Source organism: Corvus brachyrhynchos, unplaced genomic scaffold (genome assembly GCF_000691975.1).
Source record: "Corvus brachyrhynchos isolate BGI_N302 unplaced genomic scaffold, ASM69197v1 scaffold94, whole genome shotgun sequence".
Lineage (NCBI taxonomy): Eukaryota > Metazoa > Chordata > Aves > Passeriformes > Corvidae > Corvus > Corvus brachyrhynchos.
The window spans coordinates 8,962,994-8,980,184 of NW_008238330.1; the positions used below are offsets into that span (position 1 = coordinate 8,962,994).

General features: G+C 47.4%; 1 protein-coding gene across 1 annotated transcript in view; it reads right to left on the reverse strand.

The window, feature by feature from the left end:
- Positions 1–13,832, reverse strand: part of TGM4 (transglutaminase 4) — a 15,092-nt gene extending 1,260 nt beyond the window's left edge. Inside the window, exons 1-13 of the mRNA XM_008633879.2 lie at positions 13,628–13,832; positions 10,114–10,293; positions 9,875–9,978; positions 9,424–9,553; positions 8,659–8,777; positions 7,239–7,346; positions 6,517–6,691; positions 5,904–6,042; positions 5,542–5,645; positions 4,040–4,291; positions 3,034–3,381; positions 1,504–1,673; positions 888–1,024 (exon numbers count right to left, since the gene is read on the reverse strand). Coding sequence (XP_008632101.1) covers positions 888–1,024; positions 1,504–1,673; positions 3,034–3,381; positions 4,040–4,291; positions 5,542–5,645; positions 5,904–6,042; positions 6,517–6,691; positions 7,239–7,346; positions 8,659–8,777; positions 9,424–9,553; positions 9,875–9,978; positions 10,114–10,293; positions 13,628–13,643 — 1,982 coding nt within the window. The 5' untranslated portion in view covers positions 13,644–13,832. The remainder of the gene's footprint in view (positions 1–887; positions 1,025–1,503; positions 1,674–3,033; positions 3,382–4,039; positions 4,292–5,541; positions 5,646–5,903; positions 6,043–6,516; positions 6,692–7,238; positions 7,347–8,658; positions 8,778–9,423; positions 9,554–9,874; positions 9,979–10,113; positions 10,294–13,627) is intronic.
- Positions 13,833–17,191: the final 3,359 nt, after the last annotated feature.

Below are 17,191 nucleotides of genomic sequence, written 5' to 3' on the forward strand. Positions count from 1 at the left end.
CAGATGAGGACTTTTGCTCCAAACGGGAAAGGAGAAAACCTCAGTCCCTAGAGATGAACCAGATGAGGACTTTTGCTCCAAACGGGAAAGGAGAAAACCTCAGTCCCTAGAGATGAACCAGATGAGGACTTTTGCTCCAAATGGGAAAGGAGAAAACCTCAGTTCCTAGAGATGCTCCCAGAGATAGTCCTAACGATGAAGATGATGAAGACCCTTTGCTCCCAGGGAAGGAGAAGGGCCTCTGTTTTTGTTTCTGAACGGCTCAACCTTAAAATTGTACCCCAAAAAACTTCAAGATTGGACCCTCGAAAGCAGTTGCGGGAAAAGCTGCAAGTCGGGGGAAAGGACTCACACGCAGGCAGAGAGACTCCTCTTCCTAAATGGACTGAACAATATTTGGAAGTGGGCGGCTGTCTCGTTGTGATACTGTTTTCATTCATAGCATGAGCAAGAAGAGACTTCTCTTTCTAAATGGACTGAACAAGGTTATTATGGAAGTGGTAACAGACTGAACATCTTAAGGGTTGTTTTTTTACATTGTCAGTGGGAGAAGGGAGGAAGGTGGGGGGAGGAGGAGAGTTCTGAAGGTGGTATAATTTTTTTTTCTTTCCTCTTTTAGGTCTGTTAATAAACTTCTTTATATTCTTTCAAGTTTGGTGCCTGCTTTGCATTTCTCCTAATTCTTATCTCACAGCAGATAAACAGTAATGAGTATTTTGGACCAAACCACTACAGCCCTTCTGCCCAAATGTGGTGCCATTTCAAACACAGCTGGCAAAGGTCCCTCTTACTCCAAATCCCCTAAACGCTTCTTCAAGGATGTTAAAAAAAACCCAATAAACAGAGCAGAGTCCTGCCATGGTCATTTCATTGGCTCATCTCCTTACCCCTGATCAAATGTTGTCATCTTAAATATGCCCAAGCCCTCCACCAGCAGCTTGCAGTTTTCCAGGGTCACATTCAGCTTGTTCTTGAAGATGAATGCACAGCTGAAGTCATTGTACAGTTTGGCTGTTTCTGGCATCTGGCAGAGGAGGAAAGAGAGAAACAAACTCAAAGGCTAGGGATCAGAGGGGTAATAAAGATGCCAGAGCTGCTGCAGGTTTGCTCCTGACCACCAGCATGGTGGGGGACAACCCCTTCGTATCCTTTCCATCCCCCTTGAAGCACTGTGTTTTCCCAGCTGGTTTCTCAACATTTTTCCTTCAGGAGGGAGAGCTTTGGGATTGGAGATGAGCCCTGTACAAACCCTCTTCTCCCATCCCCTTCCCTCCAGCAGCCCCTTCCTTCCCCTTTTAGATGGGGCAATAATAAAACTTTCATTTCATGGCTGCTTTCAACATTCAAATGAAGGTTGAATAGCCAAGTAAGGTGCCAAGAACTGAGCATCCCAGGAGGCAGCTGTTTGGGAGATCCCCCTTGGAATGCTAACACCACCATGGTGCTGCAGTGAGCAGGGCTTTAACCCTTGTCCCCCAGGAGCCTGGCTGGTGGCTGCCTCACCTGGACAGTGATGGGGGGGTACTGGAATCTCATTGAGGTCTCCTTGGTGAGTTTGTCATTTGTTTCCTTGACCTCGGCAATGGCAGTGACAAGGATGAGCACTTCATCTTCCAGGGAGGACAGCGTCTTCATGTACGCGTCAGGTGCTATTTTCATGGGGATCTGCATCTCTGCAGGAAAGAAAACACAACTCAATGCTTCATCACACGCCCAGGAATTGGGTGGCAAAGTCAGCTCTGGTGGCTGGTGTCCCAGGGTGTGGCATGAGCCATATTTGCTGAGACCATCCTGCTGTCCCTTCGGGCCTAGTCCCTGTGGGGAGAAGCCCTGGCTGGCTGGGTGGTACCTGGCACATGCAGCCCATGGGAAGGGTGGCTGAGTCCCACTGTCCCTGCTCAGACAAGCACTGGCTTGGGCTCACATCCAGCACCTCAGCCGCCCTTGTCCCTGGGTGCCCTCAGAAGGCACTCAGAAGGAGGCAGAGGAGCAGGAGGTTGGGTACGTTTAAGCCTGCCTCGGGTTTCTCTGCCTGGTATAAAATTGCTGGCTTTCCTTTCACTTCAGATTTTAATTGCCTGGACAACCTTCCAGTGGCTCAGAAAAGCCAAGAAGTCAGCAGTGCTGGTGCTTGAGCACTGATTTAGCTGCAAAGCTTCCCGGCTTCTGGGAATAAAAAAAAAAAAAGCCTTTTCTTTTCCCTAAGTGTATGTACATATGTATATATGTATGCAGGTATATATGTGGTTACCTTTGTGTCCTGCCCTGCTGCATTTTTACAGCAACAATATATGAGTGAAAACACTCAGCACTCATCAACAGCAAAGATTTTTTTTCTACTTTTATTTTTTTGGTGAGTGAGTCATGCTTGGAATCAGCAAGCGTTGTTTATTGTTATTATTCATCTCTCACTAGTCTCTTGTTTAGCAAATTTCAGTTACATTGCTGGGCATCAAAAATGCAACCCAGGTTACTCAAAGATATGCAAAGCACAGCAGCAAACAGCTCTGGGGATCAGCCAGGCAGGCAGTCATGAACTGGGAATTTGCTTGGGCAAAGAATTCAGGAAATAATACTCACCAGCATCTCCACCACCCAAATTAGAGTGGCAAACACAAGAACAAAAAAAGGCTGAAATTTCCAGCCATCTAAATCCTGTGAGGGATCTGATCCACATGGATGCACACAAAGCCTGTGGTGACATCTTTGATGTTTACACAGTGAAGACAGGAGGCAGATGCTCCAGCATACCTCACACATGCCATGAAAACCTCTGTCTGCCCTCACTGATGTGTTTCTAACCACCTCCTTGAAGCTGCAGCAGGGCCTTCACGTTTTGGTCCCTGCTACAGAGGGATCCCAGTCTGTAACTGAGACTTCCAAATTCAGTAATGAGGGAGGTAGGTTTTAGGCAGGCAATTTCTGCTCTTCACAAAGTACAGAGCCATACACTGATCTATAGTGGAGCCACTCCAAACCCCAGACTGGCGCAGTAAATTAGTCTACAGAACACAGTAAGCTTTCTGTGCTTACCAGATGTGCCTTCAAGCTTGACGGTCTCCTTGATAGTTCCAAGATTGGCCTGAACTTTTCCAGTATAGTACTGCAGCTGGCAGGAGCCAGTAAGGTCAACGGTCCAGTTCCCAGGAGTAGAGGTCTTGACTGTGATGGTCATTTCAAGGGGATTGCCAGGATGCAAAGGCTCTGTGTTGGTTATCTCAAGGTGGAGCCCAGTCTTGGTGACGGGCTCCTTCGGGACCAAAGGCTGGGTGCTCCCGCTTAGTGTCTGTATGGTCGAAGCGTAGCCCGAACGAGGCACCATTCCCGAAGGGCGTATGAAGCTATAAGCTCTTTGCATAGACATCCTTTCCTCTTTGGAGCCTGGATGAAGAAAAATATGTGTGACAGCTGTATCTCGGTCTCCTCACCCAGAGCTATCTTCCCTTTATTTATGCTTTTGCTGATAAGCAGAGAGGATGTCAGAGCACCTCCAGCCTCTGCTCAGGGCTACTTCTTGGTTTATGCTACCACCAAATCTAACTGTAGCATTCTGGACAGGAAGAATTTCCTGGAAGAGACAATTTAGAGGTTGGATACTCTTAAATTTTTCAGCCTGATTTTTTTGCCCTCCTCACTGAGAAGGGTTTAACAGTCTAGGACAACATGGCTGGGTCTTGAGAACTGTGGAGAAGAAATGTGGGATTTTTTTTCCAATATGGTTTGGGGAATGGAAAGACAAAAAGAAGAAGAATGAAGAAATAAAGCAAAAGTCAGTGTGACGACTAGGTTCATCACTCAGCCTGTTTCTTTCACTGCCTGCAAGCTTGCTCGTGGCCCTGAAGAGCAGCCTATAGGTGTCACTGCGGGCATGAGGATACCCGGCAGCAGTGCTGCCTCCCGAGGGTCTCCAGGCCTTACACTGGGTTTACCGCTGCAGCTACTCCTGCAGTTTTCTCCTGGAAACAACACGTGCTGTGGGGTGACTTGCACGGTCAAGAGTCTCCTCTTTGGCACTGCCTTAGAGGATGGGCGCTGTTACCTTCGGGGTACTTGTACTCCCGGGTGATGTCTTCCCGCCTGTTCTGCCCCACAGCTTTTGTGCTGATCTTCTTGCCGATGGCTTGGGTCTCTGTGCCAACCTTGAAGTACTTGTCCTTGCCGTTCACCTTCTTGACGACCCAGTAGACTCTGTCAGCGTTCACTTCCGCATACACAAACTTGCTGTCGTAGGGCAAATACACATCTCCTTCCCGGACAGCCTTCACCGGGCATGGGCCACACTGGAAACGACCTAGAGAGGGCATTCAATACCAGCTGATTTTCCAAACGTGAGCAGTGACTCCAACTTTTGCTCCACTCTCAGACACACTCAAGCAGGAATCTGTGGCCATGGCAGTTGACACTTAGCAATAAATAGTCCTCCAATTCAATAATGAACTCCAGAACCTCTCATTTATCCCACAGCTGCTTGGGAATTTTTTGTAGATGACCAAGGTCTGGTAGGAGCTTTTGCATGTTTCCCCTCACTTAGATAATTTTAAGGTTAGAAAGCCACAGCTTGGTTTGATAAAAGAAACAGAACATAACGATGCCTTGTCCAATAAAGGGAACGTGTTTTCAAGAAGTAGATAAAAGTATGTAAAAGTAGCCACACAGCATGCGAAACGTAGCTGAGACCAGTGGATAAACAGATAATAAAGAATATAGTGGCTTTTGTGGCAGAATTATATGACAAGAAGCAACAGCACGTGCCCTACGAGAAGTTCAAGGCAAGGTCATCTGTATGCTAGGGGTTACGTAGTGAGTACGACCCCTTCAGATGACCCTCCAGGACCATAAAAGCCCTTCCAGTAAGAAGCAGATGCACGCAAATTAGTTCTAGGAGAAGTGATGTTTATGTGTTAGCCAGGAAGTACACTCTAATGAATATGTATGATCATGATGGAATAAATACCTTGTTGTAAAATTTTGTGATACACCCAGTTAGAGGAAATATCCTCCAGGTGCCCAGTGTGCTGCAATAATGAATACCTGCTTTCTAATGCTTCAAAATTGTGTTAGAAAGTTTCTTCCTTAGCCAATTTCAGTGTCAGGTTATGAAGTCAGCTGCATCCAGACACCTGTGTTTGATCTCTAGGCCAATTCCACTTTCTGCACTTCCCTGAGGATTAACCTTTTGGTTTTTTCCCACCTTTGAATTCCCTGAACATTTGCAGGGAGTGTAGTCACCAATTTTGGTAGTCACTCCTCTCATCTACTGATGAACAGCCTCATGACCCCAGTGACGTAGATGTGCTCTAACCTCTGAAACAACAATCATGTCCCCACAAGGCAGTTTTTCTGCCTGTCAAGAAATGCTGTTCCTTCCATCCTGGGCTGAGGTGGCAGCAGTGAGACCTCCTGCTTTAGAGTGTCACTGCCCCAGCATGTGAAGATGTGCATAGGGAGTACCTGCTTTGCTGACTAGCAAAGATGTTTTTCACACAAAATGTCCCTGCCTCCCTCAGGAGTTGCAGAAGAGGCTTTCTAGGCAAATCCTACCTTGACTTTGCTCCTGAGGGGTTGAATCAATTGCCTGCCAGCCATGAAACCCTTCTGGCAGGTCCGTTCTCTTCATCCAGGCATCATTCCACACGTGGAAGTTCCTGCATGCATTTGGGTTGGAAAGAAAAGGAGTGAGCTGTTACAGCCTGAAGAGTCACGATCTCCTCCCTTAATCCTTTAGTAAGGGCAGATTTAATGGGCATTTGCATGTAACCCTGTGAAACCCCAGGCTTTCTCTCTGTCTCCTGGGCAACAAACCCCAGCAGTATGGAAGTTCTCAAAGGAATTGCTGGGGCTGGGAAATGGGGCACTGCAAGGCAGCACAGGGGCTAGGAAGCGTTAGCCCCATTTGGCAGTACCAGACAGAGTCTAAAGACAACGAGTTCAGCTTTTCTCCTCTTTCGTTCAGGTAGACGTCAACTCTCAGGTTCTCCTCGGTATCGTGGGCCGCGTCGAAGGTACTCACACAGCGGGATGGCACTCCCAGGCAACGCATGACTGCAGCACAGACAGACAAAGCACAGGGTCACAAAATCCCTCAGACTGGTGGGCATCTCTGGGGATCCTGTCATCTGACCCCTCTGCCCACCCAGGGTCCTCTAGAGCAGGTGCTCAGGACCGTGTCCCGATGACTTTTGAACACGTTCAGGATGTAGACTCCATAACCTCTCTGGGCACCCTGTGCCAGTGCTTGGTCACCCTCACAGTGAAAAAAGCTGTTTTCCCAGGTTCACACAGAACCTCCCATGTTTCAGCCTGTGCCTATCACCTCTGGTCTTGTGGGGCATCACTGAGAAGAGCCTGTCTGTGCCCCACTCCTTCCCATCAGGTATTTACACACAAAGCCTTCTCTTCTCCTGGTTGAGCAGTCCTGGCTCCCTCAGCCTCTCCTTACAGATAGACCCTGGCACATCTGCTGCTCAGAGGCACAGCAAGTGGGGTGTCAGAGAAAGGAGGCAGTTCACTGCTCACCTGTATTGAGGACCCCTGCGAAGACCCAGCACTGGCCGTAACGGACCGGCTTCTTTGTTTTGTAGTACTTCTGCAAAATTGTGACACTCCCAATCCAATCCATAGGGGATGTTCCATTGATGTAATTCCCTGACCAGTTCCCCAGCAGGACACCGCTGTCATCGTTGGCATTAACCTGTGGCCACACATGCAAAGGAGAAAAATAAAGGGACGAGACTGAATGAGGCTTAAACCGCAAAGTCTCTGCCTAGTCTGTGTCTTCCCAGGTGCTCCACAGCCCTGTGCGACCCACCAAGGCTGCTGTTGCTGGCTGGGGGCTCCCCTGGTTGGAAAGCCTCCACCTGGATATCTAGAGGGAGGTGGCACCTCTGCTCAGGGCAGTAAAAATTAACTCTGCATCTTGTATCTTAAACCATAGGGCTCCAAAAAGGTCCCACCACAGAGAGCAGTTACCCCCCCAAAACACAACCCCCTGTGTTGGCCCTGCCAACACAACTGATGAGGAAGGATAACCACTGGGGCAGCTGCAAGCTTTGGAGATGGGGACTTGCTGTATTTTGTTCACTTGTCCCTCCACCCAGTAATGCCTCTGTCTCTTTGCTTGCAGTATCCCAAAGGAATCAATTTCATATGCATCCTGAAATGGTGTTCATGGTCCCAGGGAAAGAACGAAGGTGGAGGGAGTGCTGGAGGGGCAAAGCACTTCACTGAGAGAGGCTTACCAAAGCAGACATGGCTCTGGACACATTTGCAGGATCCCTTCTATCAGTCAGACTGAGTTTGCTTTTGTCCAGCAGATACATGCAGGCATCCAAGACAAATTCCTCAAACTGTTTTAGGGAGAAAATGGAGACACTTTTATGTGCCACTCTAAAACAGAATTTGCTTGTCACTGTAAAGCATGCACTTGGAGGAAAATGCCTGAATAGCTCTAACTTCTAAACTTCCTTTATGATATTGAATTTCCAAGGCTGTGGAGCTTTCCAAAGCTGTTGTCTCCAAAGAAGGGCTAAAATGAAACCCAGCCTTGGAAGACAAAAGCCTCTGTCACATGTCTTGCAAATACAGTTGGAACCTGACCCAGCAATCTTTACTCCTGTGAGTAGCACAAAGTTACCGACATCACTTCCCTGCAACCCTGCAAATTACTCACAAGAGTAATGAAAATTTAAGATGTCTGCAGATATTTAGTCTATTGACATAGGTACAAAATGAACCTTGGAGAAGAGAAAGGTATGTAAATGCTAATTATTACAGCAAAGATTCCTAATTAGCAGTTGCTGATAAAGCTCCCTGAGGTCAGGTTCAGAGAGATGGCAAACATTCGATCCAATGAAGCTTGTCAGAATATCAATATCAATTCTCATTGCTTAACAGCAGAACAAATATTAGGATAGGAACAGCCCTACAGATGATGCCCTTTGGCCCCTTTTCTGTAAAGACATCAGTGTGAGCACCTTTGTTGGGTGATGTGTGTCTTGCAGATATACATTCTGAAGATATCCTGCAAAATTGCAGACTTATAAAACAAAACAAAACAAAAGAAACCCTGTGTGCTTTCTATAGGGTACAAATAAATCTGCTCTGGCATCCACCTCTTATCTCTAGCCCAAGCCAATTTGACATTCTGCTCCTCTGGAGTTATCTCAGAGGCAGCGTGCAGGAACACCCTTCCTGAGAGAGTGGCTGATTGTGTCCTGCACACAGCTTTCAGTGAAGGCACCACTTGAAATGTGATAACCTCTGCCAGTAATTTTACCTTTTTTATTCCCGACTATGACGCAAGAGATAAATCAGATTTTTTTCCCCATCAGCCCTCTCCATGTCTCATTACCTGATTACCAACAACTACAGTTGCATGAGAGCAAGAATTCCTTTATGGGAATTTTTTCAGTCAGAAATACCCTGTCCCTGGTTTCCACATCCTTTGCCAGGGGGTCACACGATCTGACTATAAATGTGCCACTAAATCCCATTCTCCAGCTGTGGGTGGGGAAAACATGTAGGCACATAGATTACTCTGAGCAGGTGAGCCCTCTCAGTGAAGCTGGCAGGGTCATTCCAGCACTTTGAGCTACTCATGGGCTTAATGCTGAAGGGATGAAGAAGGGTAATAGGGCTGACAAGACAGCTGTGTTTTACCTGCCCGTAATTCCAGGGCCTGTCGTAGATGCTGTAGGCAGACCCAACATAGATGTAGCCGGTGTCGTTGAGCACATACTCCTTCCTCTGTGCCTCATTGGCCATGTAGACCACGTCATCTGGAGAAAAAATCCCAAACCCTCAGATGTCAGGTGGTTTGCACACATGATAGGAAATTTTCCGTAGAAAGCTAAACTGGGGTAACCAAGGGTGTGCAACATTCACACCAATTGATGACCATGCAGCACCCCCATTTTTTTGCTCCTTTCATGAAAGAATTTCCTCTAAGACTAATCTTTAGTTTCCCTCTGTAGGTCCATTGCTACGTGACCACTCCTTTATTACAGAAAAAAGCTTATTTCTGAACACTGGACCAGGTAGACAGCAGAGAGAACTAGGGAACTGATGCCACCCAACCACACAATTTTTTGTTCTGGTTATTTTTTGTCTGGAGTGTAAGCCAACCCAGTTCTCTCAGTTAATCTTTGGCTGGCTCAGGGAAACAGAGAGGGATGATACAGAGGTACAAACAGATGTGACAGATAGATGTCTCTCTATGGCCTGGCACTGGAGAATATCCAATGAGGAGCTGGTTCACTGCTATTGCCCAGCTTCCCACTGGCTCCATGAGGATGCTGCTTGCAGTGTTTTATGGGGAAAAAGCAATGTATGTGAGAAACAGAGGAGGGAAACTACGAGGCAAAGTTCCACCTGGGACAATCCCTGGTAGCAGTAATTATCACTCCCAGTTGCAGGACCACTCACCTTCACACCAAGGATTGAACAAAAGGTAGATGACACCATTTTCAGGCTTGTACATGTTAGCACCAGTCTTCACATGCAGGTTGTATTTGCCCACAACAGCATTGGGTGAGCTGGTGACAGACAGCAGGCACTGAGGAGGCAACAAGGAGAGATGGCATGAGGGATACCCCACCATGGCCACAGGCATAGCACAAATACAGTGCCACAGAACTGGGACAAGTGGCAAAGCTGGGAGCCAAAAAAAAGGAGTTCGCGGGGGGGAAAGAGGGGAAGGCAGCGGGATAGGGCAAAGCCTGCCTGTGTATGGGGGGAGCAATGAACCCAGCAGGACAAGGCTGCTGCCCATCTAAAATCATATGACTAAGGGAAAGCACAGGTATGAGGATGCTTCGCTCTGTAGCTTCTGATGGGCTTGGTACTGGGCATTGGGCCCCTTGCCCACAGGCTCTACCTCTTTGCCGTTCTTCTTGACAACAGAGATTTTCCACCCATTGAAATCCTCCTGCTCTGGTTTCAGTGACAGCAGGGTCCCCTTGTCTTTCACTGGATTTTCACCTAGAAACAAACCCAAGGCAGTGTGTGTGAGGGTTGCACGGGTCTGCAATGCCTGTGCAGTGCCAGGAGGAGGAAGCTGGATGCTCCTGGGGCTCTCTGGCTTTGCCTGGTGGCCACAGTGGGAATCCTGCTTACCGATGCCAAAGCGCAGGGACAGCTTGTCGGCAGCCCTCAGCTCCCTGTTGAGGCTGACCTGCACGTGGAAGGCCTGCCCGCGCCGCACCACCAGGTTCTTGATGTTGTACCCATCCGTGTGGTGCTGCTGGGTGTTCTGGCTCTTCAGAAAGTCAATCCCGGTGACCTCCAGATTGCTCTCTGGAAAGACATTAGGAGAAAAGTAGAAAGGAAAAAGAAGAGATTGATGGCAAATTGCACGGTAAAGACAGTTCTCTTCTTAATGCAGCCCTGTGAGTCATCAAAATATCTAGAGTAACAAGCGATCTAGAGTAAGACAATATAAAATAATATGATAATAAAATAAAATAAATACCCAGAGGCAAACCTCAGACTCCCTGGGAAGAGATGGAGAGAGGAGGAGGCAGAATCATGCTGCAGAGACGAACAGTCAGAGGGCAAGGCAGGAGCTTGTCCCTGCTCTGGGTGGATTGCTGTAGCACCCTCACCATAGAGCACTGCCCCCTTCGTGCCAACTGCTGCTTTTCCCATTAAGACACAGCATTTAAAATGACTGCCTCCTCAACTGCCCTTTACTCCTGCAACTCTGGATGGGAGCAGGGCCAGGACAAGCCTCAGCATCTCTGTGCCCAGTGGCTTGTGGCTCAGGGCCATGGCATAGGAGTGGAGCTGCAAGAGGCACAACCCAGTGATACACTTGAGCAAAAAGAAAGCCCTCAGCTTTCTTGATGATGGAGATTTGGGGGTTACTGCATCAGACGTTGGCAGGCTGCCCAGTTGTGACGGGAAAAGCCAGAGCATACAGGAATGCGGCTGAGCCGTATTTCTTCGGGAGCGTTGTAGGTCTTGTACCTGCCCATTAAATATCCTCAAAGGATGAATTCCGTGTGAACAGTAGGGAGTTACAATACCTCATAAGCACTCTTCTCTTGAGTGATTCAGATGAAGACATGGGAGAGGCAAAAACAGGTTACGGTAACTTTGAAATTAGCAAGTCAAAAGCATAATGGTTGAAGAGATTAATTTACCAAATGTCTTGACAGATTTGCATGGTACCAGGCAACCATGTTAATCTCAGTATCAACAAGAGACATGCCGAACACTGAAGAGGCAGGAATCGGCTGGTAGCTGCTGTGGCGTGAGAGATGCCACATGCAGGGCTGGTCCCAGGGCAGGCTGAAATCAGTGACATGCTTCCTAGTGAGACCTGTGCTGGGCAGCAACTGCAGCCTTAAGTAAACTGAACTGACCACCCATGGATCCCCACCAGACTATTACCTCTGAGTATTTCTTCTAAGTAAATATATAAACCATATTTATATTAATTATGTAACAGATATAAGTGGCACAACAAATAGAATTGACCAGCACCTTTTGTTAACCAATTTAATCTTTGAGTGCTTTTTGTTTGCTTGCTGCATGCCAGTTGCCAAACTCGGGATGAAGTTCTACGCAACAGGGTGTATGTGCATTTATGCCAAAAAATTTCAGCTGGAACTAGCTGCTTAACCCTCTTGAGGACAAAAAGGAAGTGCATCTTCCTCAGCATTAAGAAATCTCCAAACACTAAAGCTGCTCAACCTTGTTCTTTATGGAGAACTCTGGTGCTGGGCTGAGAAGATAGCAGAAAAGAGCCCTGGTCCTGGGAGAGGGCTGAAAAGGGACATGGGAATTGAGCACATAGGATGGCTGTGGGAAAGGGCCCTAGGAAATCCATCCTTCCAGCATTTCTTAACTTAGGGACTGCATAGCCATCCCATTTCTGGACATCACCAGTGTTGTCAACCTCTGTTGAGGATGCACAGGGAAAATTCACTGACAACAGCTGCCCTGGAACACAGCCTGACCGCGCTGAGCACAGTGCCAAAGACCTGTCTCCACTCAGCGCTGCCTGTCAATCGTGCTGCATTGAGTCCTGTGCAAAGACACTTGTGATGCCCTGTGATCTGACTGGCACAGTGTCCTGTGCCAAGGAATGCCTCAGAGCGAGCCAGTGGCGCACCCACCACCACATCCGAGGTGGCTTGGCTGCAGCCCGTCTACCCTCACCTGCTGCTTTTGTCTTCCTGCTCTGCTTCCTGCCCTGGGCACAGAGCTGGACCCCCACACACCCTGTGTCTGGCTGCCTGCAGGCACCTCGGTTTGCCAGCAGGGAAATTAATGATTTATAGAAGAGCTGAGTATACCAAGAATGCATCTGCCCACAGGACAGAGGCTCAGACTGTGAGAGGCAGTCCTGTCTGTGCTCGCTCCTGGGCCAGGCCAGAAGCAAACCCAAATCTCAAGTGCTGGCAGATTTCTTTTCCTTTTTAAATAGAAAAAAATTCAAGGCAGTATTTTGCCTCCTAGTTCCATGATTTATCACTTACAGAGCCCCTTCCTGTGCTAACCCACAAGCCCCATTGCATTGCTACCTGCCTGGAGAGATGTTCAGAGCTTCAAGAACACAGTGACCACCCAGACCAAAAATGGGGACATGAGGGCTTGGCACTGCTAAGTGTCTGGGGCCTTTTTTCCCTGATGATGAGGAGGTGATGGGGTTTAAAAAACCTATTAATATGGAGCAGAGTTTCTGTATGTCTGGCATCACTGGGAACAAGGGCTGCTCAGAAGGACAGAAGGGAAGTGGGATGAGAACTGTAGTTTTTCAAGAGACAACATAATTTGGATACCTGCATTTACTCCTGATTTTTGCCCAGCCTCCAGGCAAACCCTCATGCACATCCCAGAGATGTGAGATCACATCCCAAGGATGCTGCTGTCCAAGACTTCCTGGAAAATTTCAGCTCATCCACGCTCAAAGTACAGAGGTTTGAAATTGGGGGACTTGGAGTGGTGTCAAAACACCCCTCACCTCCTGAGGGCCGTGGAGACCTGTTCCCAACTCTGCTGCAGGCACCATCCAGCCCACATGTGCACCTACCCAGCTACATGCCAAACCCCTGGGGTTTTGGTAATCTTGGGGCTGGGCTGGCCAGTGGTGGGGGGTCAGCAGCTGCTGCAGGAGGGACCCAGACCCAGGCACCATTCTAGGTAGGTTCAGGATCTCCTGACAACAGGGCAGACAGGACAGCCATGGGACAGAGCTCAAGCCCATATAAATCCTCCTTTCAGTTATTTTGAAACTTCCATCAGATGCTATCAGGCATCACTAAAGAGCAATAATCTACATGATTAAGTAGCCTGAAAGAAAGAAATTCTTTTAACATTGATGTGGAATGAGTTTAAAAGAGCTGCATTTCCTTCACACTGACAGAACCAGATGTCTACAGGCTGAAGAACAGTGATGAAAAATGAGTTGCATCTTACAGTTAGATTACCAATCCATCAAAAGCACAATTTGCACAGCCAGAGCAAACTCATCCCCTGTGAGCAGCACTGGTACCACAACTTCTTTCCCCAAGGTGTCACCCATGGCAATCAGAGGGATGAGGACCTCTGGAGCTGCCATCCTCCCTGCAGGAGACTTGCCAAACTTCACACCTAACATATCATATCAAGCATTAAAACTCACCAGTGTTGCCGAACATGGTTCTTTCAGAGCTTCTACCCGAGATGCCTGTGATGCCAGCAGCTTCCAAGCTCCTGAGTAGTCTATGCCACTTGCTTCTGAGTGTGGAGAAGGAAGACAGGCTGCCCTTTTTATCTGTGTCTTGCTCTGAGGTGTCAGCAGGTCCACTGCCAAGGGGTGGTGTTTCAAGAAAGGAAGTTCCTGTGGAAAAAAAAATTACTACAACTCCCTCTGCACATAGTCAGCCCCTGAAAAACAGCGAAACTTAAATCTCGACTCACATGGAAGGTGAATTTGCACAATCGGATGACAAGTGGACAGACCCTTCACTGACAAACAGTAAAATCACAGGCTAGGTGAGTAACAAGAATTCACCTATGACCTAATATCCAGGTCACCAGGACTGCAACTCCAGGGCTAACTTTACAAGGAAGCCCACAAACATTTAATCCTTAGGAGAACAGTTGCCCATTAGGACCAGTCTAACTTTCTTTTAAGTTAGTGAGATTTTTGTCATCACATTTGGGACAGAAATACTTGGAGCTGTGGGCTAAAATCCAGCATTTACACATGTGGGTTGGGAAGCTGAAGGATCCTAGCACTGGCCCTCTCCCCATGGGGTGAGGTAGATGTCAAGGGAGATACCCCAGTGGGAGCACTAAGTGGGAAAGAGGAGAATCAGGCTATGTCCAGGAGGAGAAAGAAACGTGGTGGAACAGGAGCTGTTTGTTGGCTGCTCTTTGCTGACAGCTCTGCAGGACCCCATATGGTTGGACCCCATATGCCCCACTGCCACCCTGGTCCTCAGGGTGACCAAAGATGGAGAGATGACTCTACCCTACAGAGGGGAGAGCTGGTGGTATAAAGGCCGCCAGTGACATGGGAAGTGTCCAGAAAGAGATACAAACGTCTCCAGGCACCCAGAAATGTAGAAGTGGCTCAGCTGTTGGAGCAGCCCTAGCCCTCTGATTCCTCCCTCAATGGCAGCAGCCCAGGGTTCAGCAAGGCTGTCTGCAAGGCTATCACATCTAAATGTAGGTTCTCCCTAGACAGGATTGCCCTGTGGAAGCCTTCAAAGGCACCAACTTTTCTCCATTGATTTAGGTAACTAGGTATTTACTTTAGGAGGACTGTTTCCCTTGGTGCAAATGAGGAGCTGAGTTAGCAGATGCCACCCTCTGAGCATGTCAGTGCTTGCTGGCAGGTGGATGTTGGGTGTCCTTACTTGAGAGCATGACTAGGGCACCACAGGGCACTGAGGGTTCAGCGCACATCCATAATCCCGCAGGACATCTGCAAGAATATCTGAACCAGCAAAGTTCTTAGCAGATGGAGCATCACTCACCATTCAGCACCAGACAATGTGCTGACAACTACGTATTTCACTATTGACAAAAACACTGCAACCCTGATTTAGCTTTCAGCGTGGCTTTTATTCTGCACTTCCTTCCTCCTAAAGGGTGAAAGACATTTTTCTTAAGAAGCAGTATGGGATGAAGTAAAGTGTACATGGAATATCAGTACAACAACATAACTAGTCTGAACATAATCTGAACATTCATGATGTATCTTACTGGTTTCCACTTAAATGCAACAACTGAGTAATCCACATCATCTGAAGTCACTGACAGTAGCTTCCTAATCCAAGCTGTCTCAAGCTGTTTTATACATCATTCTGTGCTTGGTTGGAGGCATCTCAAATTGTGTTGACACAAAAGTCCTGCAGCAAAATTACAGATTTTTGCGAACAGGAACAGATTGATGTTGGTAACACTTTGCTTCTGAAAAAACATTTCTAGATGTGTACTGGAGGGTGAACAAGGGAAGCAGGGCATGTATTCACCAGGAACAGTCATACTTGCAGTCCTTTGGGGTTTTGCAAAACCTTGATTTCAACAGTGTGCGTGTTCTGACCCTCACCTTAAACCTGAGTCTGAGAAATGATTGTAAAAGTTACATGGATACGGGTTCTGCCCTGCCATGAACCCACTCCATCTTCGAAGGTGGCTGACCTTTTTGGGGGGTGGGTTTTGGCCATTGGGGCATGGCTTCAGTTCTCCTTTTGCTTTGTGGAGCTGCTGGTCTAGCCTGTTCCCATTATCTTTCTCTACACACTGGTAGCATCTCAATTCAACAGAAATGAACTTGGCACATGGTACCACGCTCCCAACACAACCTTCCACTCCTGGCTCATACGAGTTGCTGTGCCAGGAAAAGCCATTGAACTCTAATACTCTCCAAGAGTTGTTGGCAAGGTCCGAGAAGAGGAATTTTGGCTTAAACTACAGGAATGTTTTTAAAAGATGTGGTTTCAAATTCTTTCATGTTACAAGGCAGGTGATCTCTGTCTTTTTACAGGCAAACCTCCTTCTGTCTTTGCTGGTCAGAGTGGATGGCTATGGTTCGGCTATGGTTCACCACGGCTTTTTTCTTCTTGGTGAAGCAATGAAAAATACCAGTCCATTTTAATTTCTTTTTTTTCCCCCCAAACAGTTACAACAGTAAATCACTTCAGTCTGTCTCATAAAACTGTATTCTTTTAATTAAGAGTACCGGGAATTTTTTTTTTTTCAGGCAATCTCCCTATTCCCAATAATTTCAGCAACTTACTTCCCAACTTGCAAAATAAGACAACAGATGTGGTCAGCCTTATCTGCATCTGTCTGTTGCAAGGTCACCTTATTAGCTGGCATAAGAAGGTAATAAAATGCAAACAAATAAAATAAAATTCCCCAGTGGCTGCTCCCCTATTTACAAGCTTGCCCTTTGTCTCAGGTTTTGTTTATTTTGTGTATCTAAACTGACAAAACAAGTCAAGCTTCCAGAGCATGACCACAGTTATTGATGCCAAGTAGGAAAGACAAATCCTTAGCTTTACATTTTCATTCATTTGTAACCCCATGAGAAGTTGCCTTTTGTAACAGCAATTTACTGAGCTACATTTTTTATAAACACCTGAGGCTTCAAGATCCTTTTGTTTTGTCGGGGTGTTTTTCCATGTCCAGTCAGAGTAATACTCAAAATAAATAACAGATCAAAAGCAGTACAGGTTTCCTTTTGGGCACTCTGGAAAGGTGAACTCATCCTCTCAGCCTTCCCATGGAGTTGCTCTGAGGTGTCAGAGGGTGAGCAGCGCATCCGGCGCAGTACACAGGGACACAGTCCCTGTCTGGGTCCTGAGGGGCACCATGGCAAGGAGATGTCCTCCACTGACCACAGCACGACTGCTCCCATGTGTACCACCTAGTACATGTTGAGTCCTTCCTGAATCACAGCCTAGGAAATGATAAGTAGTAAGAAATCTTGGGGGTGTCAAAGACAAAAAAAATCACAGATGGAGAACTGCAGAGGATCTGGTCCATCTCTTCTGAGCTGGATTTGAGGCGCTATGTTGGTCCTGTTCTCACATTTTCATTAAGCTGTACCTCAGTCTTTAGGAATGTCCTGGTATCAAGACACATCATAGTCACACAATGATCCTGACATGCCAGTGCTGCTGTTACTCTGAAAGGAGCATTGATTTGATCATTTCTCACTCATGTACACCGACCACGGACCATGACAGTG